The sequence below is a fragment of the Nerophis lumbriciformis genome, linkage group LG01 (assembly GCF_033978685.3).
Source record: "Nerophis lumbriciformis linkage group LG01, RoL_Nlum_v2.1, whole genome shotgun sequence".
Classification (NCBI taxonomy): Eukaryota; Metazoa; Chordata; class Actinopteri; order Syngnathiformes; family Syngnathidae; genus Nerophis; species Nerophis lumbriciformis.
In genome coordinates, this window is record NC_084548.2 from 56,409,551 (window position 1) to 56,436,165 (window position 26,615).

At 39.8% G+C, this 26,615-nt stretch overlaps 1 protein-coding gene across 4 annotated transcripts in view; it reads left to right on the plus strand.

Moving 5' to 3' along the window:
* The window catches only part of ampd2b (adenosine monophosphate deaminase 2b), a 67,713-nt gene extending 42,512 nt beyond the window's left edge, over positions 1-25,201 (plus strand). For 2 of the 4 annotated variants that reach the window (XM_061987722.1, XM_061987723.1), the window contains 12 exons: positions 2,845-2,986; positions 6,124-6,213; positions 8,067-8,196; positions 8,296-8,490; positions 10,187-10,318; positions 10,417-10,580; positions 15,537-15,663; positions 15,748-15,911; positions 19,667-19,787; positions 19,894-20,067; positions 23,981-24,091; positions 24,173-25,201. In XM_061987722.1, the coding sequence (XP_061843706.1) occupies positions 2,845-2,986; positions 6,124-6,213; positions 8,067-8,196; positions 8,296-8,490; positions 10,187-10,318; positions 10,417-10,580; positions 15,537-15,663; positions 15,748-15,911; positions 19,667-19,787; positions 19,894-20,067; positions 23,981-24,091; positions 24,173-24,388 (1,766 nt within the window). In that variant the 3' untranslated portion in view covers positions 24,389-25,201. The remainder of the gene's footprint in view (positions 1-2,844; positions 2,987-6,123; positions 6,214-8,066; positions 8,197-8,295; positions 8,491-10,186; positions 10,319-10,416; positions 10,581-15,536; positions 15,664-15,747; positions 15,912-19,666; positions 19,788-19,893; positions 20,068-23,980; positions 24,092-24,172) is intronic. The other 2 variants (XM_061987725.1, XM_061987724.1) reach the window with 2 other exon arrangements.
* Positions 25,202-26,615: the final 1,414 nt, after the last annotated feature.

Genomic DNA, 26,615 nt, shown 5'->3' on the forward strand with positions numbered 1-26,615 from the left:
CGATATTGCCATATTTTTGCTGAAAGGATTTAGTAGAGAACATCGACGATAAAGTTCGCAACTTTTGGTCGCTGATAAAAAAGCCTTGCCTGTACCGGAAGTAGCAGACGAGTAGCGTGACGTCACAGGTTGTGGAGCTCCTCACATCCGCACATTGTTTACAATCATGGCCACCAGCAGCGAGAGCGATTCGGACCGAGAAAGCGACGATTTCCCCATTAATTTGAGCGAGGATGAAATATTTGTGGATGAGGAAAGTGAGAGTGAAGGACTAGAGGGCAGTGGGAGCGATTCAGATAGGGAAGATGCTGTGAGAGGCTGGTGGGACCTGATATTCAGCTGGGAATGACTAAAACAGTAAATAAACACAAGACATATATATACTCTATTAGCCACAACACAACCAGGCTTATATTTAATATGCCACAAATTAATACCGCATAACAAACACCTCCCCCCTCCCGTCCATATAACCCGCCAATACAACTCAAACACCTGCACAACACACTCAATCCCACAGCCCAAAGTACCGTTCACCTCCTCAAAGTTCATACAGCACATATATTTCCCCAAAGTCCCCAAAGTTACGTACGTGAGATTTTTTGAGACTTTTATTAGTAGGTTGCACAGTGAAGTACATATTCCGTACAATTGACCACTAAATGGTAACACCCGAATAAGTTTTTCAACTTGTTTAAGTCGGGGTCCACTTAAATTGATTCATGATACAGATATATACTATCATATATACTATCATCATAATACAGTCATCACACAAGATAATCATCAGGGTGTATACATTGAATTATTTACGTGACATGCACATAGCGGCACGCACGTACGGGCAAGCGATCAAATGTTTGGAAGCGTACTCACGGTACCGTGTCTGCGTATCCATCTCAAAGTCCTCCTGGTAAGAGTCTCTGTTGTCCCAGTTCTCCACAGGCCAATGGTAAAGATTGAGTGTCATCTTTCGGGAATGTAAACAATGAAACACCGGCCGTGTTTGTGTTGCTAAAGTCGGCCGCAATACACCGCTTCCCTCCTACAGCTTTCTTCTTTGCTGTCTCCATTGTTCATTGAACAAATTGCAAAAGATTCACCAACACAGATGTCCAGAATACTGTGGAATTTTGCGATGAAACAGACGATTTAATAGCTGGCCATCATGCTGACTCAAAATGTCCTCCACAATCCGCGACGTCACGCGCTGACGTCATCAAACCGAGACGTTTTCAGCAGGATATGTCTCGCAAAATTTAAAATTGCACTTTAGTAAACTAACCCGGCCGTATTGGCATGTGTTGCAATGTTAAGATTTCATCATTGATGTATAAACTATCAGACTGCGTGGTCGGTAGTAGTGGGTTTCAGTAGGCCTTTAATAGTGTTTTATTTTTATTTGTCATTATTTATACTTTCAGAATAAATGATGTGATAATGTTCATCAGTCAATTCATTGGTGTTCATTTTCAATCCATCAAAATCAAATTATAGTTTATGTAGTTTGCTCATTTTCCTCGACTGGTGCACTAACATCATGTTTTTGTCTTTTTACATATGTAGCATCATCTACAAAGATACACAGAATTGATATTGTGACATCTACAACAAATCAGCAGCGTCGTTCAAAAAAGCTTTTATCAATTACGCCAAATAGCGAAAGTGAAACCGCTTCTATCAAGTCATGATCTTGAGAAATTAATCCACGCCTTTATCTCGACTCGTCTTGATTACTGTAATGCCCTGTATGTAGGCATTAGCCAGGCCTCCCTCGCCCGCCTGCAGCTCGTGCAGAACTCTGCTGCTTGTCTGCTAACACAGACCCGCAGACGTGAGCACATCACCCCTATTTTAGCGTCCCTTCACTGGCTCCCTGTGCGTTACCGAATCAATTTTAAACTCCTTTTATTTGTTTTTAAATGTCTAAACAACCTCGCGCCAACCTATCTCTCCGACCTCCTTCAGCCTTACTGCCCCACCCGATCCTTAAGATCAGCCGATCAGCTGCTGTTGACGGTCCCTGACACAAGGCTGAAGCTTAGAGGTGACAGAGCTTTCGCCGTTGCTGCTCCCAAGCTCTGGAACGACCTACCCCTGAGTGTTAGACAAGCCTCCTCTCTTCCTGTTTTTAAATCTCTCTTAAAAACATACTTTTATTCCATGGCTTTTAACACTGAGTGATATCTATCCTGCAATGGCGCCCCATAATACACCTGCTGTGAACCTGTTTTTATGTTTTTATTTATTCTATTTTAATTATTTATTTTTTATCGTGTTCTGTTTGTGTTGTGTTGTGTTTGCTCGGTACTCGTTTTATCTTTTAACCTGTTCATTGTACAGCACTTTGGCTACCCCTGTGGTAAATTTTAAATGTGCTTTATAAATAAAGTTGATTTGATTTGATTTGATTTGATCTAGTGGACACATATAGAATAGCAGTTTCTTTCATTCAAAAAATGTTGACTAATTTTTTACTTAGCGAACTCATCCCGTACATTTGACACCCTTGCTTTAAATGATAGCTGTTTTTAAGAACTTACTGTGGAAACGCTTGTCAAAGATCTTCTGTATGACCAAAGCACCGCTGTTTTTAAGGACTTACTGCAAAGAAATTGTTTTTATTTTTTTGATTGATTAATGATTGCTAACAGCCACATGCTTCGTCCTAATTAGTCCCGACAAAGAGGAAGGTAAATCAGTCCACATGACAGGTTGCTCCTACACGTTCCACCGCCCATCTGCTTCACACGCCTTGCATGCTGCCTTATGTGCGGCGCCCTTACGCCGACACTTGAGTCCTTCCAAATCTGCCACCCGCCGTGAAATTTTGTACTCCCACAGACCCCACAGTTCACCCACCTGTTTCTGAATCACACCCTTACAAGAACCTGGACCCGGCCAGCATGCCCCCCGACGTGGGCTACGGCTGTAAGATGGTGGACGGCGTCATGCACGTTTACACGTCAAGAGCGACGATGGACAAGTGAGTTTTCGTAGCAAGTTTAGCTTGGGATTTGTTGACTTGATGTGTGATTTGTGCTTACAGTGGTTCCTCGCCACTTTGCGGCCCCTTTGATATCGTCTCAAAGCATTGTGGATTTATAAATTGTGAATATGTATTTCTATTAGGGATGTCCGATAATGGCTTTTTGCCGAGATCCGATACTCCGATATTGTCCAACTCTTTAATTACCGATACCGATATAAACCGATACCGATATCAACCGATACTGATATATACAGTCGTGGAATTAACACATTATTATGCCTAATCTGGACAACCAGGTATGGTGAAGATAAGGTCATTTTTTAAAATATTAATACAATAAAATAAGATAAATAAATTAAAAACATTGTCTTGAATAAAAAAGAAAGTAAAACAATATAAAAACAGTTACATAGAAACTAGTAATTAATGAAAATTAGGGATGTCCGATAATGGCTTTTTGCCGATATCCGATATTCCGATATTGTCCAACTCTTTAATTACCGATACCAATATCAACCAATATCAACCGATACTGATATATACAGTCGTGGAATTCACACATTATTATGCCTAATCTGGACAACCAGGTATGGTGAAGATAAGGTCCTTTTTTTAAATATTAATAAAATAAAATAAGATAAATAAATTAAAAACATTTTCTTGAATAAAAAAGAAAGTAAAACAATATAAAAACAGTTACATAGAAACTAGTAATTAATGAAAATTAGGGATGTCCGATAATGGCTTTTTGCCGATATCCGATATTCCGATATTGTCCAACTCTTTAATTACCGATACCGATATCAACCGATATATGCAGTCGTGGAATTAACACATTATTATGCCTAATTTGGACAACCAGGTATGGTGAAGATAAGGTACTTTTTTTTAAAATTCATAAAATAAGATAAATAAATTAAAAAACATCACGCACAACCATGTGTGCTTACGGACTGTATCCCTTCCAGACTGTATTGATATATATTGATATATAATGTAGGAACCAGAATATTAATAACAGAAAGAAACAACCCTTTTGTGTGAATGAGTGTAAATAGAGGAGGGAGTTTTTTTGGGGTTGGTGCACTAATAGTAAGTGTATCTTGTGTTTTTTATGTTGATTTAATAAAAAATAAAATTAAATAAAACGATACCGATAATTAAAAAACCGATACCGATAATTTCCGATATTACATTTTAAAGCATTTATCGGCCGAAAATATCGGCAGGCCGATATTATCGGACATCTCTAATTTCTATGTACATATGTATGATGTCTAGCCATCTGACGTAGTGCACAACACACTATTAGCTGTTCTCTGTCCCGGCAGCTGATTGGCTCAGCCACATGGAGCCTCCTCAGTGCTTCAGCTCAGCTTCCTGTACTCTTTCTTCTCCTTGCATGTTTGCTTTGCTGTTTTTGTGACATTTGAATTTATTTGAAGCCCTATGACGTCGTCCAAACGTTCTGAGCCATATACAGTGCACCCTAAAAGTAATATTGCACATTTTGTTAGGTTACAGCCTTATTCCAAAATGAAATAAAATAATGTTTGTCCTCAAAATTCTTCACAAAATACCCCATAATGACAATGTGAAGTTTTTATTTAAAAAATGTTGTAAATCTATTAAGAATAAAAAACAAAAAATTATTCACAGCCTTTGCCATGAAGCTCAAAAGAGACCTCATGTGCATCTTGTCTCAACTGATCATCCTTAAGCTGTTCTTACAGTTTAATTATGATAAATTATTATGGTCATTATGGGGTATTGTGTGTAGAATTTTCAGGACAAAAATGAAATAATTCCATGGAGGAGAGAAAGAATATGAGGACAACAGCAACAGTGTCTATTAAAAAGGCTGTGCCAACAACCCTCCATAACTTTGGTCCTTTACAGTATAGACAGAGTTTATGAGTGTGTTTGTTAAGAATAATAACAGTGTGGTAGCTTTATAAAGACCTAAAATGCAGACACTATTATTGTAAATCATAAATTAATGGAGACCCTACTTTGCGGTAAGTCACCTACCGAGGGGGGTCTGAATTGTATCGCACACAACTCGGGGAATGCTGAAATGTATTTTTTTTTTTATTGGAATAAATAGCAAATATATTTACAGCATTCAAAATTATGCAAAATGATTCAATGTGTGGTACGTTTTGATTTCGAAAGGAAATTCAACAATTTTGAATGTGTTCAAAGTTGGACACGTTCAATGAGAATTCATGAGAATATTTATTTTAAACTTTATTATTGGCCATATTTGATGGTAATTAATCAAGCTGTTTCACCGACAAAAATATTAATATATTTTGTATGTTTAACCAAATTCAACTAAATTTGAAAAATAAATTGCTGTATGTTTATTCATTTTGTTTTATCAAAATGCGGTCCTCTCCAAGGTTTCTCATAGTCATTCACATTGACATCCCACTGGGGTGAGTTTTTCCTTGCCCTTATGTGGGCTCTGTACCGAGGATGTCGTTGTGGCTTGTGCAGCCCTTTGAGACACTTGTGATTTAGGGCTACATAAACAAACATTGATTGATTGATTGATTGATTGAAAAAATTAAAACATGACTATTTACTGTAGGTTTCCTGCTTTAGAGGAAATCAGCTCACATCCAGATTTTAAAGTAACTAAACAAAATAATTCACAGTTCATTAAATTCCCCATTGTATTCCTATACATTGTCATTAGCTTCCAGGGCTCGGGTCTTTCTGTGTGGAGTTTGCATGTTCTCCCTGTCTCTGCGTGGGTTCCCTTCGGGTACTCCGGCTTCCTCCCACCTCCAAAGACATGCACCTGAAAGACATGCACCTGGGGATAGGTTGATTGGCAACACTAAATTGGCCCTACTGTGTGAATATGAATGTGAGTGTGAATGTTGTCTGTCTATCTGTGTTGGCCTTGTGATAAAGTGGCGACTTGTCCAGGGTGTACACCGCCTTCCGCCTAAATTCAGCTGGGATAGGCTCCCGCACCCCCATGACCCCGAATGGGACAAGCGGTAGAAATTGGATGGTACATTAATACTCATGTGAAGTTTCCTGCATGGAAATGATTGTAATTGTGCATGACTACCATTGCACCTGTATTTTTACTGATGATTGCATCTTTCTGGCAGGAGCACAGAGCTGGACCTTCCATATCCAAACCTGCAGGAGTACATTGCTGATATGAACGTCATGATGGCGCTCATCATCAACGGACCAGTGTATGTTATCTATTCTCTTCTTTACATTACATTTCCTACACAGCTTTAATTTTGTATGACATGATGTAAATTCCCGCAGAGTGTCTTTGTATGCCATGACGAATGGCGAAAAACTGCAAATAATAGACACCCATGAAAAGCCCCAAAAATAGCCATTTTTGATTAACTAAACCCTAAAATACGCCTCTCACAGTTATTAAATTAGTAAACAACAACAACACGTCTTGTCAAAGCATTTTACTGTTGGAGTCTTCGCTGCAGCAGTCTTTTCCACCCACAGATAGTGCCAACAAACCACTATTTATGTTATTAGAAAAAAATAATATTTACAATATAAGCAAGGAAAAGAAGTAGGTGGAAATCTACTGTATCACAACAATGTGGTTTTAAAAACTACCATGGGAAGTTTTGAAAATGTGTTTGTATATTTCAGTTTATTGGTTCCAGACATGGCCATGAGAAATTAATTTTCCAAGAAGTAGGAATCATTAATTATCCATCCATCCATTTTTACCGCTTGCCTCTCTCGGGGTGACGGGGGGTGCTGGAGCCTATCCCAGCTGCACTCGTGCAGAAGGCGGTGCACACCCTGGACAAGTCACCACCTCATCGCAGGACCAACACAGATAGACAGACAGACAACATTCACAATCACATTCACACACTAGGGGCCAATTGAGTGTTGCCAATCAACCTAAATGTAATTTTATCACAGCTAAAGAATTTAAAAAACTGTTTACTACCTTCTAAATACATTTTTCAACATTCTGGACATGAAATAACACCCTTTAGTCGGCTTTACACGTCGTTCTTAATCTAATATAGTAATGCTGCCTGAGGTTGAGCCAATCAGAGGCCACGATACTGAACAGCACTCTCTGATTGATTTTGTGTCTTCTATTTAGTATTGGTATTTTTACTCCGATTTGACATTTTTATGCTTGAAAATGCATAATTTAGCACCAAAAATGTGTAGAATATATGCTTTTGAAAACAATTTTTAAATACCCCCCCCCCCCCAAAAAAAAATCTGCGAAGATGCAGTATTTGAAGCGCAACATGGCAAAGGACGACTGTAAAGGGATTTGATGATATAGTTTTTATTATTCATAAATAATCATAATCATAATTCATAAGTGAAGTGAAGTGAATTATATAGCGCGTTTTCTCTAGTGACTCAAAGCGCTTTACATAGTGAAACCCAATATCTAAGTTACATTTAAACCAGTGTGGGTGGCACTGGGAGCAGGTGGGTAAAGTGTCTTGCCCAAGGACACAACGGCAGTGACTAGGATGGCGGAAGCGGGGATTGAACCGGCAACCCTCAAGTTGCTGGCACGGCCACTCTACCAACCGAGCTATACCGCTCGGTTGGTAGAGTGTCAATATAACTTTATAGGCAATTTGGCTCATTTTGACTGTTCATAATTGCATCACTAATATAAATGAACATTTAAATTCCCTTTATGGACAAACCTGAAATGTGATGCAAACTTGATGTTGAATTATGCAGTTGTAAAAAAGTGATGTTCAGTCATTGAACTTGTTAAGCGTCTTCATGGTATTGGTTTATTTCGAACTCGCACGCAGTTACAATATGGTACGTCACATTTATTCCGTTTTTCATCACAGCATATCTGAAAAGGAGTAGGAAGAACCACATTTTACTTAATCCTAACCCTTTTCCGTTTCATAGCAATTGCTAACACATTTGTTTGTTCTCTTCCTGGGCTCAATCTGTAGCACAAACAAATAAATGAATGAATAAATGAATAAATAAATGCAGTTCTCATGAATATATAGTTAAGCTGCATGTCCCAAACAAACCATGACGCAAGTTTTCCCACATGCAGGAAGTCCTTCTGCTACCGTCGCCTGCAGTATCTTAGCTCCAAGTTCCAGATGCACGTCCTCTTGAACGAGATGAAAGAGCTGGCAGCCCAGAAGAAAGTCCCGCATCGAGACTTCTACAACATCCGGAAGGTCGCCTGGGCGTCATTTTTGCCAAAGCTTTCTTTTTCTTTTCCTTTTTATTTCCTCTCTCGATCCAAAGGCGTCATCTTCTTGTTTCTGCACCTGCAGGTGGACACACATATCCACGCCTCCTCCTGCATGAACCAGAAGCACCTTCTGCGCTTCATCAAGAGAGCCATGAAGAAGTACCCACAGGAGATCGTGCACGTGGAGAGAGGCAAGGGCCAGACGCTCATGGAGGTGTTTGAGACGATGCACCTGACGGCCTTTGACCTCAGCGTGGACACCTTGGACATGCACGCCGTAAGTTCTCCTGCTGGAATCTCACACTATTATGTTAGATGCACTATGGACTACAGCAGGGGTGTCAAACTCAAATACAGAGTGGGCCAAAATTTAAAACTGAACAAAGCTGCGGACCAAGGTTGAACAAATTAACCTTTTAATAGGGACCCAAACAAGTTTTGCATTGAATATTGAACAAGCGAGGCTTATTACCTACTCAGTGGCCTAGTGGTTAGAGTGTCCGTCCTGAGATCGGTAGGTTGTGAGTTCAAATCCCGGCCGAGTCATACCAAAGACTATAAAAAAAAAATGGGACCCATTACCTCCCTGCTTGGCACTCAGCATCAAGGGTTGGAATTGGGGGTTAAATCACCAAAAATGATTCCCGGGCGCAGCCACCGCTGCTGCCCACTGCTCCCCTCACCTCCCAGGGGGTGATCAAGGGTGATGGGTCAAATGCAGAGAATAATTTCGCCACACCTAGTGTGTGTGTGACAATCATTGGTACTTTAACTTTTTAACTTTAACTTTATATAAATTTATAGTGACATGCAAAATCGAGATTCAAATAATAATAATAATAATTAAAAAATATCAATGGTATATCAAATACAATTTAAATAAAAATGTAATGCCTCTTTTCTATTTGCAGCCTTCTGAGGTAAATATCAACATTAACTTTTTCCACTGGCTAATAAATTTGAAAATAAAATAACAATGAATAAACCAACCATTCAGGACATTAAACTGCTCAGTTTGCAACACACTGATCTAATCTGATGTGCCCAAGCCAGATACCTGGCATCTTTTCTTGGATGCTAGTTCATTAATGTCGGGGCTCAGGCTTTGAGCTGAGGCAATCTTCATTATCGAACGAAGGTGTTCATCAGTCATTATATCTCGTATTCCACAGTCTTGGGGGCGTGCCTTACAGGCACTGCTTTTAACGTCCTCTACGAGCTGACATCACGTCCGCTTTTCATCCCTTCTAACAACGTGCCCGCCCAGTCATAAGATATGAGCGGCTCCTGTACGCACACACATGTAAATGCAAAGCATACTTCATCAACAGCGATACAGTTTACACTGAGAGTGGCCGTATAAGCAACTTTAACATTGTTAGAAAGATAAACCACACTGTGAATCCACACCAAACAAAAATGACAAACACATTTTAGGAGAACATCCGCACAGTAACACAACATAAACACAACAGAACAAATACCCAGAACCCTTTGCAGCACTAACTCTTCCGGGACGCTACAATAAACACCCCCGCTACCTCCAACCCCCCCCCCCCCCACCCCCACCCCCACCACCCCCCCCACACACACACACACAAACACACACCTTGTATCGTCTTAAATTTGGCCCGCGGGCCAGAGTTTGACACCCATGGACGAGACTCTCACAATATTATGCTAGATCCACTCGACGTGCATTGCACTGGTCGCCCAGGGGGCGGTCCCCTCCAAGGTTTCTCATTGTCATCCCATTAGGTTGAGTTTTTTCTTTCCCTGATGTGGGCTCTGAGCCGAGGATGTCGTTGCGGCTTGTGCAGCCCTTTGAGACACTCGTGATTTAGGGCTATATAAGTCAACTTTGATTGATTGAAGTTCCCCGTGATCGAATCCTTGCTACTGATAAGACTGCAGGAGCTTGTTAGCTTCAAATTGTCTGGCAATTTCTACCCTTTTTTTCTCTGCTCCTGCAGGATCGCAACACCTTCCATCGCTTTGACAAGTTCAACGCCAAATACAATCCCATCGGTGAATCCATCTTGAGAGAGATCTTCATCAAAACAGACAATCACGTGGAGGGGAAATACTTTGGTCACATCATTAAGGTGCACTCTCACAGACTTCATGAGTGATCTGCACCTTTATACAGGATGTAAGCCTCAGTAGCGCCCCTTGCTGACCGTGTCATGTCACTGTCCACCAGGAGGTGATGGCTGACCTGGAGGAGAGCAAGTACCAGAATGTGGAGCTCAGGTTGTCCATCTATGGCCGCTGTAGAGATGAGTGGGACAACCTGGCCAAGTGGGCCGTCAAGCATCAGGTCTACTCGAACAACGTGCGCTGGCTGGTGCAAGTGCCGAGACTTTTGTGAGTCTAACAACTACACTCACTCAACTATTGTATCAATTTAATAATATGACGCACACACACACCACCAAAACCTTTCCTGTCTCCGTAGACATCAATAAACGGGTAAATAAATAAATATAATTTGCTATGTTCATGTTTAATTAAGGCCCTGCGATGAGGTGGCGACTTGTCCAGGGTGTACCCCGCCTTCCGCCCGATTGTAGCTGAGATAGGCTCCAGCGCCCCCCGCGACCCCAAAAGGGAATAAGCGGTAGAAAATGGATGGATGGATGTTTAATTAATCTGTAGAAATATTCAGCTATGATTCCTAAAATCTAAAATGCTATGGAACCTTCTTTTTGGACATTTTTACTGTTTTTTTTTTACACTACTGATGTTTTTTCTTACCTAAATCAAATCAAATAAATAATATCATATAAATAAATACAGATCAATCCACATTTAGTCATTATATACATAATATATTAAATATATAAATTAAGTTGACCAATATCATCTATATATTTCACTCTATTTATTGTACTTACACAAATAAAATTTAAAAAAAAAAAAAAAAATATATATATATATATATATATATATATATATATATATATATATATATATATATATATATAATATATATATATATATATATATATATATATATATATATATATATATATATATATATGTCTTAATAAGGTTATCCAAAAAATAGTGCTCGATACCGTAGTAGAGCGCAATATATGTATGTGTGGGAAAAAAATCACAAGACTATTTCATCTCTACAGGCCTGTTTCATGAGGGGGGGTACCCTCAATCATCAGGAGATTTTAATGGGAGCATTCGCATACCATGATTTATATAGGGCACAGAGTGGGTGGGTACAGGCTGGCCTAGGGGCGTGGTGATTGGCTCATGTGTTACCTAGGAGGTGTTTCCGTCTATGGCGGCATGTTGTTACAATTTCGCTGCGCTTGTTGAGGGATGACAGGTCTGGACGGTAAATAATAAACAGTTTCTCTTTCAAGCATAGGTTGCATCTTTTATTACCACTATTGTAAGGTGTGCTGGATGCAAGAATTTGCCATGTTATTGAATATTCAACATTATTGTCTTTGAGGTCCCAAATGTGTTTGCTGAGTTCTGTGGTATTTCGCAGGTTTTTGTTCCTGAAAGAAGCCTTGTGATTGTTCCATCTGGTTTTGAATTCTCCCTCGGTTAATCCTACATATGTGTCGGATGTGTTAATGTCCTTGCGTATTACCTTAGATTGGTAGACAACTGATGTTTGTAAGCACCCCCCGTTGAGAGGGCAATCAGGTTTCTTTCGACAGTTACATCCTTTGTTGGTTTTGGAGTCGCTCTGTCTGGGGGCCGACGGCTCATTTGCAATTGTTTTGTTGTGGTTTGAGATGATTTGTCGTATATTGTTCATGCAGCTGTAGCTCAATTTAATGTTGTTCTTGTTGAATACTTTTCTTAGGGTGTTGTCTTTGGGAAAGTGTTTGTCAATCAGATTGAGGAATTTGTGTCCAATGTTCGTTGAGACGTTTTTGCTGTATGGGGGGTTGTACCAGATGATGTCGTTTCGTTTTCTGTTCTTTTTTGGCTGGTTTCCTGGCGTGGGTTCATAGGTGAGGGTGAAATTGTATCCGCTTTCATCAAGGGCTTTTTGGTACGGGGGGGTTGCTTGGTCAAATTCAGCTTTGCTAGATGACAGCATCGATAGCTTTTTATTGATTCCGGTAGGTATTCTTTTCGTGGTGGTGGGTGGGTGGTTGCTGTCATGGTGCACGTATTGGAGTGTTGTGTTGGGTTTCGTGAATGGTTGGTAGCTGTTATTTCTCAGGTTGAAAGTGACGTCAAGGAAGTTGACGGTTTGCTTGTTGGCTTCAATCGTGATCCGTAGGCCGTTCTCTTTGAAAATTTGGCATATGCGCTTCTTGGTATTCTCGCTGCTCCTTGGCGAGGCGCGACACACTGCCAGTCCGTCATCACGGTAAATACCAAGGTTCAGATTGAAGCTAGCGAGCTGGGAGAGGAGGAAACTCCCAACGAGTTCACACGTTTCTGCTCCGTCAGAAGATCTCTCTCAACATAGCAACATTTGACGTCACTATGGGAAGTTTTGACGGAGCAGAAACGTGTGAACTCGTTGGGAGTTTCCTCCTCTCCCAGCTCGCTAGCCTCAATCTGAACCTTGGTATTTACCGTGATGACGGACTGGCAGTGTGTCGCGCCTCGCCAAGGAGCAGCGAGAATACCAAGAAGCGCATATGCCAAATTTTCAAAGAGAACGGCCTACGGATCACGATTGAAGCCAACAAGCAAACCGTCAACTTCCTTGACGTCACTTTCAACCTGAGAAATAACAGCTACCAACCATTCACGAAACCCAACACAACACTCCAATACGTGCACCATGACAGCAACCACCCACCCACCACCACGAAAAGAATACCTACCGGAATCAATAAAAAGCTATCGATGCTGTCATCTAGCAAAGCTGAATTTGACCAAGCAACCCCCCCGTACCAAAAAGCCCTTGATGAAAGCGGATACAATTTCACCCTCACCTATGAACCCACGCCAGGAAACCAGCCAAAAAAGAACAGAAAACGAAACGACATCATCTGGTACAACCCCCCATACAGCAAAAACGTCTCAACGAACATTGGACACAAATTCCTCAATCTGATTGACAAACACTTTCCCAAAGACAACACCCTAAGAAAAGTATTCAACAAGAACAACATTAAATTGAGCTACAGCTGCATGAACAATATACGACAAATCATCTCAAACCACAACAAAACAATTGCAAATGAGCCGTCGGCCCCCAGACAGAGCGACTCCAAAACCAACAAAGGATGTAACTGTCGAAAGAAACCTGATTGCCCTCTCAACGGGGGGTGCTTACAAACATCAGTTGTCTACCAATCTAAGGTAATACGCAAGGACATTAACACATCCGACACATATGTAGGATTAACCGAGGGAGAATTCAAAACCAGATGGAACAATCACAAGGCTTCTTTCAGGAACAAAAACCTGCGAAATACCACAGAACTCAGCAAACACATTTGGGACCTCAAAGACAATAATGTTGAATATTCAATAACATGGCAAATTCTTGCATCCAGCACACCTTACAATAGTGGTAATAAAAGATGCAACCTATGCTTGAAAGAGAAACTGTTTATTATTTACCGTCCAGACCTGTCATCCCTCAACAAGCGCAGCGAAATTGTAACAACATGCCGCCATAGACGGAAACACCTCCTAGGTAACACATGAGCCAATCACCACGCCCCTAGGCCAGCCTGTACCCACCCACTCTGTGCCCTATATAAACCATGGTATGCGAATGCTCCCATTAAAATCTCCTGATGATTGAGGGTACCCCCCCTCATGAAACAGGCCTGTAGAGATGAAATAGTCTTGTGATTTTTTTCCCACACATACATATATATATATATATATATATATATATTTATTTTTATTTTTATTTTTTTTCCTTGTCCTGTCCAGCTTCTCAGGCAAATCATATAGTTGATGTAGATGCCCATGTCGGCTGTTCAGATTTACTTTACAAAAGAGAAGTGTAGGATACTTCTCTTGTTGCCTTATTTGTATTTGACTTTATTAAATGTATTTATATTATCATTTAGTGCAGCCGGGCCGGAGCAGGAGGGGATAGAAAGAGAAAAAAAAGAAGACAGAGGGGGAAATTGTGGGGACAAGAGGGGGATTAGACAGAGAGACAAAAACAACAACAGCAAACAACAACAACAACAATAGAGCAACATCAGCAAATACGACATGTACAAATATGATGGTAAAAGTAATAGCAAATAAGCAGTTAGCGAAAATAAAACATAATACAGAAATGACAATGAGCATTATTACACTACAAATGGAGCAATTCAAATACCAATAGAAATAGCGCTATTGATAATGAACAATACCAATACTTTACCTTTATTATCAACAATACAGTTGTTCAAATGCAACAATACATATACGTAATGATAACTTGAGATACGAAAGAATGCAGAAAAATGGAGGGGGAGAAAGAGAAGCAACCTTCATTAACCTTGTAGATAATTATAGTAACAATAGGTTAAGCTTTGTCCGTGTGCCATGTGTTATACCCAGTTTACCTTAGGGCAACAACGTTAATATATGTTTGATGAAACGTGATTATGTGCATGAGTGTAAGTATGCATATGTACTTGTATATGTACAGAATGTGTATATGTGTGTGTACAGTGAATGTATATGTACAGAATGTGTATATGTGTTTGTACAGTGAGTGTATATGTACAGTATGTGTATGTTTGTATATTGAATGAATATTAAATACATCCATGCAGACAAATACATTTAAATAAATGTATACTGTATATTTATAACCAAAATGTATATGTTCATATATCCATGATAAATGTTTTTTTTACACTGTTTATGGTACTTTTACAAATCTGATTAAATAAATAAATACATATACATTAATCCAAATCATATTTTTATTAATTTAAATTATAAGTTATTTTGTCATACAGCAGAGGTAAAATTTTAAGAAAATGTACAGTATATTTGTGTGACTATATTTGTCCATGTTAGATATACATGTAGTGTATATTGCTCCATTTATGCTTTATTATTATTATTTTACATAACCACACTACAAAAAAACATCCATGTTTGGTGGATGTAAAAAAAGAAAGATTATGACTATTTAAACAAATAATAAAAAATAGTGTATACTGATTTTTTACTTTACATATGGTACTTCTACATACGATACATTTTCATATTTGATTTCCCACGAATTAAGCCTAAGGGTTACACACAGTTACATTTAAAATAAGCCTTGTAGTAATTATTATTTAATCAATTTATACAGTAAAAAGAACAATATTACCATAGCAGTTATTTTGTCTTGTGTGTGTTTTCTCCTCCAAGTGATGTGTACCACACCAAGAAGCAGCTGTCCAACTTCCAGGAGATGCTGGAGAACATCTTCCTGCCTCTGTTTGAAGTCACGGTCCAACCCGCCAGTCACCCTGAGCTGCACCTCTTCCTTCAGCATGTATGTATCAACTTATGTTGTGTTTTCATTCAACTTGAATGTATTGCTTTATTCGTAGCTGCTTGGTCTTGGTCCCTGGTGCAGGTTGTAGGTTTTGACAGTGTCGATGATGAGTCCAAACCGGAGCAGCATATCTTCAACCTGGACAGTCCGTTGCCAGCCAGATGGACAGAGGAGAACAACCCGCCCTACTCTTACTACCTCTACTATATGTATGCAAACATGACCGTTCTCAATCACCTGCGCAGGTATGCACCCCCACCTCTTGGCTCATTGTGGAATTTCTCAAGTTTATTTTTGCCCAGATGCCTATGAATGTTCTCATTCATCCAGGTCATTGTCATCTCACAGCATTCAATCGATCGCATCTGGACTGTTAGGTTTTTCTTAGAAGACTTTTCGCCTCTCATCCGAGTAGACTTCATCTGTCAGTGGTCATAGACTTAGATTGGTCAGATCTAGTCTGGCGGCTGGTGCCAAAACCCCAAATATTTATACTCCAAAAACCAGGAGGGTGTGCCTGGGAAAGGATGTTTTCGCCCTATCATAGTGAGAAAAATAACTGTTTTAATGCAAACGAGCAATCCTAACTGTCAACGCCAATGACAGTCGTTGAAGTGTAATTTTCCCTCGTGAGCATTGAGGTATTGTGTGGCAGAACGATTGCTGTGGATCGACTACTACCAGTCCATAATAGTAGTAATCACCCACGTAAGTATTCCATTCAGTTGTAAACAAATGGCACAGGAGTTAGAAACATTCTGGTCACTTAAGGTGATCAGAATGTTTCTAACTCCTGTTATTTGTTGGAGGCTAAATTACAGATTTTTTTTAATGAATGATTTGAAAGGACAGTGTTGTATGTGGGAGACAGGTGGTGTCACAGACCACTTCCTCTGTTCAGTGATGGTTTTTCAACCTTGACAAAGATGGCTTCCCTCACTCCGCTTTCTCAAATGCTCAAATGCATTTTTTCTAGAGCAGCAGAATATTCCCAGATAATATGGTGCGATTCAGCATCACATAATTGCACTAATTGGTTTTAGACATTTTAACATGGCTCACATTTTGGATGATTAATGATTATTGATTCTTCCATGTAGACATCTTGGTTTAGGTTTTGACCCTCTCCTTAATGTTTGCCTTTACTGTTATTTACCATCCTGGACCACTATCAGGTTGTCTGAAAAGTGAATTGATGTTAGTATTTGATCGCTACAATGTTATCTCTTATTGGTTGTATCACTTTTTAATGTAAATACTGCATACATCACCTGATAAGAATATTCTGTATATTATTGCATGATACATTACATCCTCATGTACTCACAAAAATAAACACACTCATCATAATATCAAATACAATTTACATAAATTCACTACACCCTTATGGTGTTTTATGTTTCCATATTTTTGTTGTATCTATCAAATACACTTTTTTTTCTTTTTAAATTGAAGGATGTTATTGATTTGTTTGACTTCCTCATCTAATTGATTCCACTGAGTAACCCCACAAACTGATACGCACATACTTTTAAGAGTAATGTTAACGCAAGGTAGCTTTAAATTCCAAAAAATTAAATCAGAGTGACGTAGTCCAAACTGTTAATTGGCATGTTTCAGAATATGAATCAGAAATATTTTATTAATCCCCAGGGTGGAAATTTGGGCGTTATTGTTGCTCTCCATATATACAGTAATTAGAAATAAAGAAGGGAAGATTGAATGAGCAATGAAATAAAACTGGCAATACAATAAACAAAAGTACCAGTAGGACAACCATGATATACAGTATAGACATTATGTACATGGTGTAATGACCAGAATGGCAGTGTGAGACTGGTATTGCACATTATTAAACACAAAAAAGAAAAAATATAATGGAATATTGCACAGCTATGGGGTTTATACAATTTGTCCAGATGAATAGATAATATCCATGACTATTTGAGTGATGTAAAGTTTGATGGCCACAGGCAGGAATTACCTTCTGTGGCTTTCAGTTTTGCATTGTGGTGGGATTGATTGATTGATTGATTGAGACTTTTATTAGTAGGTTGCACAGTGAAGTACATATTCCGTACAATTGATCACTAAATGGTAACACCCGAATAAGTTTTTCAACTTGTTTAAGTCGGGGTCCATTTAAATTGATTCATGATACAGATATATACTATCAGATATATACTATCATCATAATACAGTCATCCAGGGGCGCCGAAAAGGGGGGGTAAAGGAGACGGATTCTAGGGGCCCATGATGGAGGGGGGCCCAGAGAGGCCCCTAATGATGATGAAATTATAATACAGAAAAAATAATGACACTGTGTTGGGGGCCCTGTAAATATTATTTTCATGGGGCCCAAAATCCCTAGCGGCGCCCCTGCAGTCATCACACAAGATAATCACATTGAATTATTTACATTATTTACAATCCGGGGTGTGGATATGGACAGCAAGTAGTGGAGAGAGAGAGAGAGAGAGAGAGAGAGAGAGAGAGAGAGAGAGAGATCAGAAGGCATAAGAAAAAGTATCTGCATTTGATTGTTTACATTTGATTATTAACAATCCGGGGAGGGTGTTAGTTTAGGGTTGTAGCTGCCTGGAGATGAACTTTTATTGCGGTTTTGAAGGAGGATAGAGATGCACTTTCTTTTATACCCGTTGGGAGCGCATTCCACATTGATGTGGCATAGAAAGAGAATGAGTTAAGTTTGTTAGTTCGGAATCTGTTTAACGTGGTTAGTGGAGCTCCCTCTGGTGTTGTGGTTATGGCGGTCATTTACGTTAAGGAAGTAGTTTGACATGTACTTCGGTATCAGGGAGATGTAGCGGATTTTATAGACTAGGCTCAGTGCAAGTTGTTTTACTCTGTCCTCCACCCTGAGCCAGCCCACTTTGGTGAGGTGGGATCTGGGGTGGAGGTCTAGAAGTAATCTGACTAGCTTGTTCTGGGATGTTTGGAGTTTAGATTTGAGGGTTTTGGAGGTGCTAGGGTACCAGGAGGTGCATGCGTAATCGAAAAAGGGTTGAAGGAGAGTTCCCGCCAGAATCCTCATAGTGCTTTTGTTGACCAGAGAGGAGATTCTAAAGAGAAATCTCGTTCGTTGGTTGACCTTTTTGATTACCTTGGTTGCCATTTTATCACAGGAAAGATTAGCCTCTAGAATGGAACCTAGGTAGGTGACCTCATATTTCCTGGTGATAACAATATCACCCACTTTTATAGTGAAGTCATTGACTTTCTTAAGGTTGATGTGGGACCCAAATAGGATGGATTCCGTTTTACCCATGTGTATGGATAGCTTGTTGTCAGCGAGCCAGGTGCATGTTCTACAGAGTTCAGTCTAGATAAGTCTAGTGCTGAAAGTGCTCTTGTGTTGGACCAGCACATCATGGTCATTGGACATTGTCCAAGATGCTACGACAGCATCCTTCTCTCTGACGCTGTCGTCAGAGAGTCCAGCTCTCCAATGATGTCGCCGGCCTTGCGGATCACTTTATATTTGTCAGAAGTCTTCCATTGTTGAATACATGAGTCTGTTTGGAAGAAATGTACCAAATGTGAAACTAAAAAATGTGCAAAGTATGCAACTGAAACTGTACTTGAGATATGCAACGTAGGGCCTTGTTATGAAACTGCATTGATTTGATCGCAAAACATGCTCTACGCATGGTTGAAAGAGTGTGTAGGAAGACAGATTGGCCATGTTGTTAGGCAAATTTCATAGGGCTCAACTACAAGTGTCCTATGGGACAATGAATAACGTCAGTCATGCACACAAGTCTTGTTTAGATTAGGGCCCGACGGTAACAAGACCTTTAAAATATGCACCTTTTTTGTGTTAAATATTTATGTATGATATAAATGATATATGCCATCCTCTCGATCTATACCAATACAGAATGACCAGGGTATTAAAAAAATTCATCAGGAGGAAGACAATCAAAATAAGCCTGAAAAAGGTCACCACCCCTGATGGATGTCTGTTTTTTCATTCCAGGCAGCGGGGTTTCCACAGTCTTGTCTTACGTCCTCATTGTGGCGAGGCAGGTCCTATCCATCACCTGGTGTCTGGTTTCATGCTGTCTGAGAACATCTCCCACGGGCTGCTGCTCAGGAAGGTACATCCCCGAGGCGACAACTGCTCTTTATTGGCAGCGTCATCTTGATTAGTGAAATCCAAATGGAGAAGCTGCAGCCTAATCTAAATGTCTTATCTGTCCACAGGCTCCTGTGCTGCAGTATCTATACTATTTGGCTCAGATTGGCATCGCCATGTCTCCTCTCAGCAATAACAGTCTGTTCCTTAGCTACCACCGTAACCCTCTGCCTGAGTACCTGTCCAGAGGACTGGTGGTCTCCCTATCTACGGACGACCCCTTGCAGTTTCACTTCACCAAGGTCTGCGCACACAAGAAGTCCTTTGACCTTTGCACTTTTTGTAAATACTCTCTTTGTGTTTCATAATCAAATACAAATGAGTATTGGTGTGTTCAGGAACACTGGTTATCATTCATGGATAGTTGGCAGGAACAAAAGAGACTAAAGACCATTTCAAAGAGCTACTATTTAGCGATTTCCTGCTCCAATTAGCGCCTTGCTATAAAATCCACTCTCCTGTGTATGAACACTGACAAACAAACAGAGAAACAACCTATAATGCTATTCAACTGGCGGCCCGGGAATGGCACCAAACCAGCCCGTCGAGTTTAATTCCAAATGTTTGCAGTAAATTTCAAAAAAACAGAGTGCTCGTGTTGTATAGAGGAACTTGGACCACTGTGAACACATTGGCATTTTAACATTGCTAGCAAACATAGAACACTGAGGTCCAAACTTGTGATTTACATAACTTAGACATTCCACAAGGCACCCCCTTAAGTGCTCTACTTTTTGGCAGTTCAAAAAACATTTTGTAGTGTGATTTATGTAACTTTACTTCAGATGCAGTCAACTTCTTTAGTTATACTAGTGGTGTTCCTCAAAGTTCCATTTCAGGTCCTTTCTTTTTCATCATTTGGGCTATTCAGCTGGTGGCCCGCGAGTTCAGTTCAAAAACCTTGTGAGAGTCTCACATTTTTGCAGTAGATTCTTAAAAACACTAGTACAAGGGTGCTCAAAGTGGGAGCACGGGGGCCAAATTGAGGGCCGCCGAGTCTTTTGATTTGGCCCGCTAAAGAGTGGCTTCCCAAATGTAATACATATTGTATTCATACTGAGTTTTTAAGCTCACGAGGGGTGACCCGATCCGATATTGATATCAGATATTGGTCCAATATCAGCAGAAAAAAACAAGTATCGGATTATATCGACCTGCATCTAAACTTTCCAATAATAGTTTTACTACAAGCAGTCCTGCAGCGTGTTTACTTGTGCAAAGCCGGACAGCAAGTCGAAATGCAGTCGAAATTTCCTTCAATAAGCACACAAGGTTGGTATGTTCTTGTATTTTAGTCAAATCAATTTCAAACACAGTAGGTTGTAGGCTACGAGTACTGTAGCTACACAACAGCTAAACACACAATAGCACACAAGCTAGACATAATAAGTATCTTTAATTAACCAATATTGCAGCACATGTGTCAATATAAAGAAGTATGAAATAATTATACTTTCATATTACTTAGAAAGTGTCCAAGCCAGAAGTGTATTAAAAAATATCCAGTAAATGACGTGTCCGCATCATTCAACTTACTGTGTCATGAGCTTAACTTAATACATTTTTGTGAACACTAGGTGTCGCTAAAAACAATTACCACTTCACTTCAACTTAAAGACAGAGTACGTTCCTTCCAGACAGTTAATGATAAATCGGTTAATGTTTCATACCTACCCTTCTTCTCCATTTGACTAATTTTAATTGATTAAACTTTTTTAATATTTCACACGAAAAAAAAAAAAAAAGTATGATTCCTGCTGATATCGTATAGGATCAATATCAGTATCGTATCGGAAGTGAAAATGTTTTAGTCACCCTTAAAGCTGACACCATTATTAAAGGCATTGTCGCCAGTCTAACTAGTTTCCATCTATCGTTGTTATTGGTACTATATATAGGAACCTTTTGGCCATTTGTGTTTCACAGTTAAATTTGCTGTGTTTGGCCCCCAGCCTTGGGCACATTTGTACTTGGGCCCTTCGCGGTAAAAGTTTTGGCCACCCCTGCACCAGAGTCTTGTTATAGAGATGAACCTTGACTAGTTTTTTTTGTAGATCCTTAAAAACAGGAGAGCGCTCCTGTAACTCTGACAAAATTAATAGACCCAAATTAAATGTCTACTGCAGAGCAGTGTTTCTTAACCATTGTTGGGCCGCAAGCACCTCCTACAGGTCTGCCAAAAAATATTTTTATCAGCTGTGGTCTGTATGGGCCGAAACACGACTCAGTTGTAATATGCTTTTCCACCTCTTGTGGCAGTAATGACAATCTCAAACAAACAGAAGAATGCTGGAGCTAAAGTCATAGATACGTTTTTTAAGTGCAAAAATATGACTAAAGTGGTGAAGCTGTATTTTAATTTGCACTTTAATTTTACTGACAGTCTAGTTAAGAAACACATTGTTTATTTTGTTGATTTATTTGAGCACAACATAATTGTTTGGAAGTGTGTTTTTCATCAGTCGTTTATGAGCCCCTTTTTATGCAGTATATTTGGTTAGAACTTGTTTTTCTAATCAGCCTGACCTAAGCCTGTGGTTTTCGTCAGGGGTCCCCAAACTACGGCCCGGGGGCCGAATACGGCCCGCCAGTGTCCAAAATCCGGCCAGTGGGACGTTTTAATTTTTAAAAATAAATAAATTGTCCTTTCTAGTCTATTTTCTACCGCTTGTTACTCTCGGGGTCTCCTAGCCGCTTAGGAAAATCATATTGTCAAAAAATGCATTTTCCCTTCGATAACGTGACATCATCGTGATCGTGCCGCAGTATCGGACGAGCGTGCGGCAAGTGCGCTCTTTTAGTCAATTAGTGCGTGAGGAATATATATATATATATATATATATATATATATATATATATATATATATATATATATATATATATACCTGGGGATAAGTTGATTGGCAACACTAAATTGGCCCTAGTGTGTGAATGTGAGTGTGAATGTTGTCTGTCTATCTGTGTTGGCCCTGCAATGCGACTTGTCCAGGGTGTACCCCGCCTTCCGCCCGATTGTAGCTGAGATAGGCTCCAGCGCCCCCCCTCCCGCGACCCCGAAGGGAATAAGCGGTAGAAAATGGATGGATGGATATATATATATATATATATATATATATATATATATATATATAACACACACGGCCAAATTTTTTTAACCCAATGCGGCCCCCGAGTCAGAAAGTTTGGGGACCCCTGGTTTACGTGGGAAATAAATAATAGTTTGTGTGATTAACACACAGGTTGTAAGATATAATTATTGATTACAATTAAAATTAAGTAAGATTACTAATCCAGCCTTAATATTTGAGTGGGGCCCCGGCCCTAGGGATGTCCGATAATGACTTTTTGCCGATATCCGATATTCCGATATATTGTCCAACTCTTTAATTACCGATACCGATATCAACCGATACCGATATCAACCGATATATACAGTCGTGGAATTAAGACATTATTATGCCTAATTTGGACAACCAGGTATGGTGAAGATAAGGTACTTTTAAAAAAATGTATTAAATAAAATAAGATAAATGAATTAAAAACATTTTCTTGAATAAAAAAGAAAGTAAAACAATATAAAAACAGTTACATTGAAACTAGTAATTAATGAAAATTAGTCAAATTAACTGTTAAAGGTTAGTACTATTAGTGGACCAGCAGCACACACAATCATGTGTTCTTTCGGACTGTATCCCTGCAGACTGTATTGATATATATTGATATATAATGTAGGAACCAGAATATTAACAGAAAGAAGCAACCCTTTTGTGTGAATGAGTGTGAGGGAGGGAGATTTTTTGGGTTGGTGCACTAATTGTAAGTGTATCTTGTGTTTTTTATGTTGATTTAATTAAAAAAAAATTAAATAATAAATAATAAAAATAAAAAAACGATACCGATAATAAAAAAACGATACCGATAATTTTCGATATTACATTTTAACGCATTTATCGGCCGATAATATCGACAGGCTGATATTATCGGACATCTCTACCCGGCCCTTTCCGTAGTGGAAAAATTGGAACCTGAAGTCAAAAAGTCCTGCTGTAGAGGACGCTGGTACTAAGGAATATACAAAAACAATTTAGTTGAGTATCCCTGCTATAAGAGGTTCCCTAATACTGTGTGATAAAATGTGTGCCTTATCGTTCATAGGAGCCCCTGATGGAGGAGTATAGTATTGCAGCTCAGGTGTGGAAGCTGAGCTCCTGTGACATGTGTGAGCTGGCCAGAAACAGCGTTCTGATGAGTGGTTTCTCTCATAAGGTACCCTTGAGCGTCCGTCACAATCACAACACACTGATGTTAGTCGGACACTGTCATCTTACTGCTAATCTTGCGACTCAGTTAAAGGGCTACTGGCTGGGGCCCGACTATGTCAAAGAAGGGCAGGAGAGCAACGACATCAGCCGCACTAACGTCCCTGACATCCGGGTGGCGTACCGCTACGAGACCATGTGCGAGGAGCTCAACTTGATCACGCAGGCCATCCGCACGGACCAGCTGGACACCATTGAGGAGGAAGAGAGTACTTTCACCGCGGCTGCCCAAGCACAGCAATAAACAAACCCGACTTTAAACACATTTGACTATTCAAAGTCCAAAAGCACTGTGGCAATTTGAGAAAGAATATGTTGTTGTGAAGTCTTATTTATTATTTACACTTTATATTCTGTTTATGGCCATGTCACGGCAGCCTTCCTGTGCTGATTGTCCATTGTCAGCATCAATAGTTACATTGTAGTCTCTAGTCCTGATATGTCCTTGTTGTCTTTCCGTGGCTGCTTGAAGGCGTGTCATCTTGTGCCCTGCAACACGTGTTCATGTTCAAGTTCTCCCTCGAGTCTGCTGCTAGTGTGATGATGCATGATATGCTGCTGCAGTCTCATATCTTCGCCAAAAGTCATCAGGACTACAATCATTTAGGGAACAAGTTCAAAAAGTCAGTTTGTGTCCTCTTGGGTACTTGGAGTCAAGTTTGTCTTCTCCCAAGTGATCATGTTTGTTTGTGTAATGTAATTTCATGTCTCCTGTGTTTATGGGAAAATAAATGTTTATGTTCGAGTGTTTGCCTTAATCATTCACTAATAACAACACAAGTGAAAGTAACAGATTACATTTATTTGCATGACTGTAATTGACCAGTCTTTTTTTTGTCAATTTGTAATTATCAAGTTGTTTTAAGGGGTATAGCGATAATGTTGGGGTTTTCAGTGGTTAGGGTTAGTTAGCTACTCAGTGGCTTAGTGGTTAGAGTGTCCGCCCTAATATCGGTAGGTTGTGAGTTCAAACCCGGCCGAGTCATACCTAAGAGTATAAAAAATGGGACCCATTACCTTGAGTGATTGGCACTCAGCATCAAGGGTTGGAATTGGGGGTTAAATCACCAAACTGATTCTCGGGCAGCAGCCACCGCTGCTGCTCACCTCACCTCCCAGGGGGTGAACAAGGGGATGGGTCAAATGCAGAAGACACATTTCACCACACCTAGTGTGTGTGTGACAATCATTGGTAGTTTAACTTTGACTTAACTTCATTAGGTTTGGGATTGGGTTAGAGCAGTGCTTCTCAAATATTTTCGGTACGCCCCCTAGGAAAAAAAAAATATTTGGGAAGCAAAGCTAAGGAAAAGGCTAGCGCAAAGGCGTAGCATATAAACAGGCATAGGATTCAAAAAGGTAGACGTAGTAACTGTTGCGTAACGCAAACAAGACAGCCAGACAGAGTGTGGTGAAAAACGAGAATAAGTAGCTCTCTGATTAGTGCACAGGAGCAGGTGAGCGTCCCGAACACTAATCAGAGGCAGGTGAAACTAATCAGCACCCATGGTAACCAAAACACAAACCCAGGGGTGCTGAAAACAGAACTGAGGGAGTCAAACTAACTGAACAAAACATGATCTGGGCAACGGATCATAACAGTTTGGGTTTAAAGGGTTATGGTTTAATCTTAGGGTTTTAATTTGAGGTTAGGGTTTCTGAATGAGGTTTATAGCTTAAGCTTGGGTTTCAACCTAAGGCTAAGGGTTACAAGCAAGGGTCAAGGTTTCATATTTAGGTTTCAAGCTAGGGTTAGTGTTTTATATTTAGGTTTGAATAGGGTTTGGGTTTTATGTTAGGGTTTCAATTTAAGGTTAGGGTTAGACTTAAGCTTGGGTTTCAACCTAGGGTTCGGGTTACAAGCAAGGGTCAGGCTCTCATATTTGGATTTCAAGCTAGGGTTAGAGTTTCATATTTGGGTTTCAACCTAAGGTTTGGGTTTAAAAAGGTAGGGTTTTATATTAAGGTTCCAATTTAAGGTAAGGGTTTGCGATTGAGGTTTTCAAGTTTAAGCCTGGGTTTTAACCTAGGGTTATGGTTACAAGCAAGAGTCAAGGTTTCATATTAGGGTTTTGAGGTAGGGTTAGGCCAGGGACCTCAAACATGCGGCCCATGGGCCCAATCAGGCCTGGGAACAGGTTCAAACGGACCCGTTTGCTAAGTGTAAAATTGAGATGCATTTTTATATTAAAGAAACTGCTGTGGCAATATCAATTATGTTAGGCAAGCGTATAGTTTAATCCGGGGCAAGTAAGTTTACCAAGCAAGAGGTACACGGTAAAGCGGGGCTGCGACTCCTGCACCTCGACCCAACGTAAAACAAACAGGAGTAGGATAAAAATTGGTAACCGCACTTAAAATGCTGGATGAGACACTGCACATTGATATAGTTCTGTGAAAATTATTGTCTTCTGTGCAAATTTAAAAAAAAAGTTAACTTTACTATGTTTTTTGTTCAACCCTAGATGGGC